The sequence below is a fragment of the Archocentrus centrarchus genome, chromosome 1, assembly GCF_007364275.1.
Source record: "Archocentrus centrarchus isolate MPI-CPG fArcCen1 chromosome 1, fArcCen1, whole genome shotgun sequence".
Lineage (NCBI taxonomy): Eukaryota > Metazoa > Chordata > Actinopteri > Cichliformes > Cichlidae > Archocentrus > Archocentrus centrarchus.
In genome coordinates this window covers 15,246,373-15,253,521 of record NC_044346.1, presented here as the reverse complement: position 1 = coordinate 15,253,521, position 7,149 = coordinate 15,246,373, and the positions used below count along the sequence as shown (strand labels likewise).

The 7,149-nt window shown below is 42.2% G+C and overlaps 1 protein-coding gene across 1 annotated transcript; it reads right to left on the bottom strand.

Annotated features, from left to right (window-relative positions):
* Window positions 1-1,658: 1,658 nt before the first annotated feature.
* LOC115786365 (aminoacyl tRNA synthase complex-interacting multifunctional protein 1-like) lies at window positions 1,659-5,460 on the bottom strand. The gene is made up of 4 exons (XM_030738498.1): window positions 5,019-5,460; window positions 4,064-4,245; window positions 3,017-3,185; window positions 1,659-2,644 (listed from the first exon to the last, which is right to left on the bottom strand). Exons 1-4 carry the CDS (start codon window positions 5,389-5,391, stop codon window positions 2,478-2,480), a joined length of 891 nt encoding a protein of 296 aa, XP_030594358.1. The 5' UTR covers window positions 5,392-5,460; the 3' UTR covers window positions 1,659-2,477.
* Window positions 5,461-7,149: the final 1,689 nt, after the last annotated feature.

Below are 7,149 nucleotides of genomic sequence, written 5' to 3'. Positions count from 1 at the left end.
GGTTCACGGTGTTTGGTTTGCCAACTGACTTAAAAGTCACAACACGTCCACAACACTATGTGAAAAGCACAAATATGGCGTTGTTGTATAAAATGCCATTTTAATTGAGCATAAACCGGTTCAGACGCTGCACTGACTGCAGGGTTTAAAAATTTTTCTGTCTGTGTAGCTTTGCACTCATTGTCTGACAGAGTCTCTAACATGTGGTTCACCCGCTTGAACTAAAGCTACGATCTTTTCCTGAACCGAATTAGTGATTTAAAGCTGCAAAGAAAAGAAAGATTTCTGGCAGGAAGCCCAAGAGATCTTTCCAGACTTTAAGCTTCTAGATAGTGTTAATTAAAATAATTAACTTGATTTGATTTATCACAAGGTTTCTTTTTTTAAATCAGGACCTCAAGATTAACTCAAAGTTCAGGAGTTGCCTAAGCGCCCTTATTAAAGGCCCTGTTTCTTAAAACAGCTTTTGCTCCTCGGGACAGCTGCCAAGTTTAATCCAGCCTTCAGCAAATTTCCCAATCTTTATGACAGAAAATGTAATACAGTGATGTTACAGAACAACAATGATGATATAGGAATAACCCTCAACCACTATGAGACTGTGGTACTTTCGCTAAGTAGAGTTTTGTTGTGCTCAGTGCCTCAAAAACAGGATACAGAAAGCGGGGGAGCCGCACTTTACTCACAGGTTCACTCAGCTCGGTTAGACCTGGTTTCAGGTACGTGTTTATGAACTTTCCCCTCCAGCAAACCGCTCGCATGGTTGCAGGACCGCGTCATCTGTGTCACGAACCTGTACAGTATCTCCACTTTGGTTTACCCCGTGGGTTTGACATGAAGAGATTGCATGTTGGCTGGGGTGGGGGAGAATGACATTTATATCCCTCCCTGACCTTTTCATATTAAAATGGTTTTATTAATATCATTCTCTAGTATTAGTCAACACACACCAGAGAATGAGAACAATCTCCCCTTCATGTGAGCACACAAACTCCAAGCTGTCGACCGCATTATAAAGTGTTTCTTTTGTCACCAAAAGTACTGAATGACATTCAAGCAATAAACTTTTTCCATGTCTGAAGAATGACATCAGTCCCTTTCTGCTCTGCACTGTCAAACAAATACCTGTGACATGGTGTCTTGGACATTTTGTTCCACTTCTTGGTTCCTGAATCATATCAATCACATCCCCATTCTTAGCACACAGTTGTTCAGTTCTTCCTTTAAAATGAAGGAAGAAAAACTCCGCTTGTTTGTCTTTCACTTTTTTTTTTTTTTTGGCCTTCTTAAGGACTTACTATACTGTGTGTTTTAAAACTAAGACAGCAAACATAATTTGAGGCATTATTCACAGTCCAAAATCCTTTTTCTTACACTCATGTTGGGCCTTGGTGCTGCCCCTGAGTTCATCCTTTGTGTGAAACAATCCATTTTAGCGCCTTCCCCTCCCTTTAAGCCAGTTTTCTTCCGATTGGCTGCCCCTCGCAAACAAAACATTTAAACAGCAGGGCGGGTGGAGCTTATGTGCTCGCAGCCTGAGCTGTTTGTCCCAGATACCCGCTCTCACGGACACAAACACTTCATAGAGTAACAGAAACTGCCTCGAGCCTGACGGGCATGTTTGTTGACCTCAGCTGAAACTTTGGCTGTGTTTTAATATGAGCATCCACCAGTGAAACACAACAGCAAAGTGGTGACATACAAAATTTGACGATACTGTAAAAACACTTTTACGTCCAAATCAAAGATTCAGAAGTACCACAGTGTTTTTAAACTTCAGGAAGCCACTGATAAAAAAAAAAAGCTGAATTGTTTTTAAGATAACAGATTTGCCAAGAAACAAAATCACAGACTTTGTGGATTGCTAAACAACACATAGGACTCAGTAGAAAGTTTCTTTCATGCTGGACTGATTTTCAGCTCATTTTCATCATTGAAAAAACAAAAACCCCACCCTTTTCAAAGGAATTTCTGAACTGTTTCATCTCTTCTTTAGCAGAAAAGAAATGACCTTTATAGTCTTCACGGAAAACAACATTTTACCGAAGGGAGGAAAAAAAAAAAAAGGACTCTCTGAATTTTCCTTTTCTTTTCACCAGGCTGAGGTGGCCAGTGTGGTGCATGCTACCATGTGAACTAACCAGCAGACACATACTGCATGTGATCATGGGGAATGCTAGTGCCCCCCATTGGTCAAATTCAAAACTACACAATTTTTTTTCCATTAAAAAAAAAAACATTTAAGTAATTCTCATGTCCATCCAACATAGGGCACTTTGCGATGATTTTACTTGGTTTATAGCACAAAAGTGCACGACCATCCAGCATAGCACCCGTGTGATTTTTTGGGGGATATGTCCCTCCCAAACAGTGGGCATTGAAATGCATCTGTAACAGTCTCCACTATTCTGGGAATGCTTTCCACAATAATATTAGATCTCGTCCGGCTGCAGAAACTTGCACGGGGCTCTGATCATTTATTTAATTTCACAGTCAGACATGGTTTGAGCTTTGCACATTCCCTTTCCAGCAACTTCAAAGGCAGCTCCTTTGTAGGTTGCAACGCACTGGCCGTCTGTGCGCAGGTCTGGCTGAACCTGTTCCCACACCTTCTGTTTGGGGTTCAGCTCTTTATCAGGCTCCCCTGCAACAAAGAAATCAATTTGATACATTAGAATCCGCTACATACTTTAGTAAGCCTCAACACTTGCAGGGTTTATGATTTCAGGAAATTTGTTGCAAGCCTGCTCAAACATTAAAACCGCACAGCTGCTGTTTTCTAGAAAGGCTTTTCCACAAGATTATGGAAAGTGGCTGCAGGGATTTGCTCACATCCAGCCACAAAAGCTCAGAGAAGCCAGCAGTGAGGTTTGGGAACAAGGTCTGCTCTCCATCTGCAGTCCAATTCACACCAAAGTTGCCTCGCAGGGTCAGAGAAAACTTTTGTTTGTGCATAGTTAAAGTCATGTTTTGCAACAGTAAAGCCAATTATTTATTTAAGATATGTCTGTAGTACCTGGGAATTCCTGGAAAGTCACTCTGTCCCCTGGTACTGCTCCGCTCGGAGGATCAAGGATTTCCAGCTTGTCTTGCGAGGTGGCACACATGAGCATGGCTTGGTTCACAATTCCTCTTGTCTCCACTGGCTTCACGTTACACAGCAGGACTACCATACGATTCTGCATCTGCACGAGGGACAGAAGATTCCACATGTTCAAGCAAAAAAAGCAAATGATGGTAAATTTGAAAAGAAAATAAATAAAAGAATGGTATCCTAAATGGAATAGGTCTGTGCTCTTCGAATCAAATTCTCATTCAAGAGCAATTTTAAACAAGTTTTTAATTAAAAACTCTCCATGATATGACAAATGCTCAGTGTTAAAGAATTATAATATCATCACTTTGTGCAGAGGATGCTGCTGTGAAAAGCTGGAGCATCCTTCCCAGAACTGGCGCTGCAAAGTTAGGCACTCACTGTCAAGTGGTTACTGTTGTGTTCCTATCAGTGTGAAGCAATCTGACCATTCTCCTCTGACGTCTGGCATTTTTACCAGGAGAATGCCGCTCGCTGGATTATTTTCTCTTTTTTGGTCCATTTTCTGTAAACCCCAGAGATGGCTATGTGGGCAATTCCCAGTAGATCAGCAGTTTCTGAAATATTCAGACCAGCACATCTGGCACCAAAAACCATACCACTTTCAAAATCATTGAAATCACCTTTCATCCCCATTCTGATGCTCAGTTTGAACTTCAGCAGGTTGTCTTGACCATGTTTGCATGCCTATATGCACCGAGGTGCTGTAATGTAATTGGCTGATTACATTTTTTGTAAACAAGCAGTTAAGCAGGTGTACCTAACAAAGTGAGTGTATACGGTGTAACAATTTATAACATAATATCTGTCAGTATCTTTTTTGTTTTGGGCTGTTACGTCTATAAAATGAGCAGTCTGAATCTGTCATGTAGAGTTCCGAGAAAAATAAAGATTATTCAGTAATCCAAAATATTTACTACAGGTAATCAGTTCATTTTCAAATAAATTACATTGCATTAACACTGTTACCTGCTCCAGAGGTATGTGGTGAGCCACTTCACTGACCACTGTCCTGGGAAAAGCCTCTCCAACATCAATCTGCTCCACATACAGTCCATCAGTGTCTGGGAGCTGCTGCGCTGCGACTACACGTCCAATGCGCAGGTCCAGACGGGACACGTCCACCTGCTTCTTTGCCACCTTTGGCCCTCCTGGCATGAAAGAAATACTGCGGTGTCAGCAGGATACACAAACTTTCTTTGCAACTAATTTTCTCTGTGGTGTGTGCTAATATAACAGTGACAGATGTGGGTCTTCAGTAAAGAAAATATGTGCTGCTAAAATCAGTTCATGTGACAGTAATGAGCTGAAGTCAATTCATTTGCTAAAAAGACTCAACAGAAGGTTTAAATACCAATTAAGGATTTAAAAAAAAAAAATAAAAAAATCCTTGGTTTCATTCAGCTTCCCCACCTTTGACAGCGTTCTCCTATGTGATCCATTTAGCAGATGACACAGATTGTAAGCCAGAATAGTTCCAATTTGTAAAGTCCTCTTCATCACAACAACCACAAACTAACTGGGCTATGTAGTACTATTCCAGATCCCAGAAAACGGATGTCAGGGGTCGGGGAGTACTTTTACTTCAGGTCCCCTACTCCATCCATGTGAAGCAACATTAACCCGAAGCCGTACTGGAATCAGAGTTAACTTTAATGAACTATTCTGCGTGAATGTTGTGACTTTGGGAAGTTTATTAATCACACAGATATAGTTTTGAAACACCACCATCATCACTCCTGCTCTGCAGCAAACCGCTGCATCCAGCAGCCAGATAAAACAAACAAATAAATTGCATGAACGTTCAGGCATCACATGCAGGAGGATAATTAGAGGAAGGCCAAAAGTATTAGGACACCCTAACACTGCACCCATATGTGTATGCAACCGCTGGATTCCTCATTCCCAGGCCTCCTGGACGCACCTTTGGGCTTGCCGTATGAGGACACTCGGCCTCGGAAACCCATCTCATGAAGCTCCCTGCGGACAGTGGTGGAGCTGACATTGGCTCCGGATGCGGTCTGAAACTCGGCGGTGAGAGCTTTTATGGAGGGCAAACACTTCTCCAGCGCCACTCTCTCCAGCACTTGGCGATCCTCCTCTTTGAGCTTGTGCGGTCGGCCGCTCCGGGGCAGAGCCGTCGTTATTCCTCCACGTTTCCACTTTAAAATCACGGCGCTGACAGTGGACCGGGGCAGGCTCAACAGCGCGGAGATCTCACGGACTGATTTGTTGCACAGGTAGCATCCTACCACAGTGCCCCGCTGAAACTCACTGAGCTCCTCGCTGCGCCCCATTGTGTTGCAAATGTTCGCAGACTGCTTTTGCGTCGATCCCCACCTCCTCCTCCTCCTTTTTCTCCTCCTTGGAGCGGGTCCCTTTTCTTCTTCTATGGTTGGCTCACAGTGCCAATTTTAACTCGACCACTGCCGGGCATATTACTGCCCCCGTAGGATGAACAACAGCAGTTCACTGGCACTAGCAGCTGGATTTTGTTTCATATGGATGGTGTAAAAGTGTGGTAACACAAAGCAAACAAACGCCCAGTAAAATCTCTTGCAACCTCTTTGTAATAGATAGATATTTTATCGATCCCATAGGATAAAATTATGTGTTACAGTGGCAGGATAAAGAATAAAAATAGTGTAATCTATGATTAAAAACAACCTCTGTAATAAAATACTATAGTCAACAGTATCTAAAGCTGCACTGAGGTCTAGCAGGTCAAGCACAGAGATGAGTCCACTGTCAGAGGCCCTGAAAAGATCATTTTTAACCTTCACTAATGCTGTTTCTGTACTGTGATGAATTCTGAAACCTGACTGAAACTCTTCAAATAAACCACTCCTTTGCAGATAATCAGTTAGCTGGTTTACAACTACTCTTTCAAGAATTTTTGAGAGAAAAGAAAGGTTGGAGATTGGCCTATAATTAGCTAAGACAGCTGGGTCAAGTGATGGCTTTAAAAGTAATGGTTTAATTACTGCCACCTTAAAAGCCTGAAAAGTATGAAGTCATTACTAGTTAAAATGAAAGGAATACTCAGCTCTACAGAGCTCTGACTCTTTGTCAGCCTGGCTACAGTGCTGAAAAGAAACCTGGGGTTGCTCTTATTTTCTTCAATCAGTGATGAATAGTAAGATGTCCTAGCTATACGAAGGGCTTTTTTATAGAGCAACAAACTCTGTTTCCAGGCTAAATGAAGATCTTCTAAATTAGTGAGACACCATTTCCTCTCCAGCTTGCAGGTTATCAGCTTTAAGCTGCGTGTTTGTGAGATATTGGTTAGTCAAGCACTTCTGATTTGAGTCTTTCTTCATCAGAGGAGCCACAGTATCCAAAGTCGTGCGAAGCGAGGATGTAAAACTATCGATGAGATAAGCTACCTCTGTGGGAGTGCAGTTTAGGTAGCTGTTCTGCACTGTGTACTGTGCGTACATTTTTTTCTTCCACGAAAAAGACAACATTTCTATTCATTATGCCTCCGTCAGAATCCGATTCTCCCAAACTGATGGACTATCACCATCCACATCCTCTTCCTCCGTTTTAATAGCTACAGCAGCCACCTTCAGTTGGGTTTGCTCTGTGAAGTGCTGGCTCATCAGTTTTGCAGCATTTGGCTGAATCTTAGCAGACAGTATAGCTCTGTGCATGTCAAAATTCTTCCTGCTGCATCTGTCAGCAGTCACATCCTCAATCACCACTAGTGACCCAGCTCTAACTGGCAGCCATACACGTCCATGCCTCAACATTGCTTCTGCTATATTTGATAGATGATGTGGCATGCTTGAGATCATGAGCTGTTTCTCTCATTCCCCATACTTTTCTCTTCCCATCATTCTGGTACAAGTTAATCTTGGTTTCAGAGGTGTTTTTTTTTGTTATCTGGCCTTCTTGTTCTATAGTGCAACCAGTGGTTTGCACCTTCTTGTGTATTTACATTCATGAAGGCATCGCTCGATTGTAGACCTCCCTGAGAGCGTTCTTAACTTCTTAACTCAAAGACTCTGGTTCTTCTGATTTATTGTGCCATTATAATATCATGTCTTGTGATT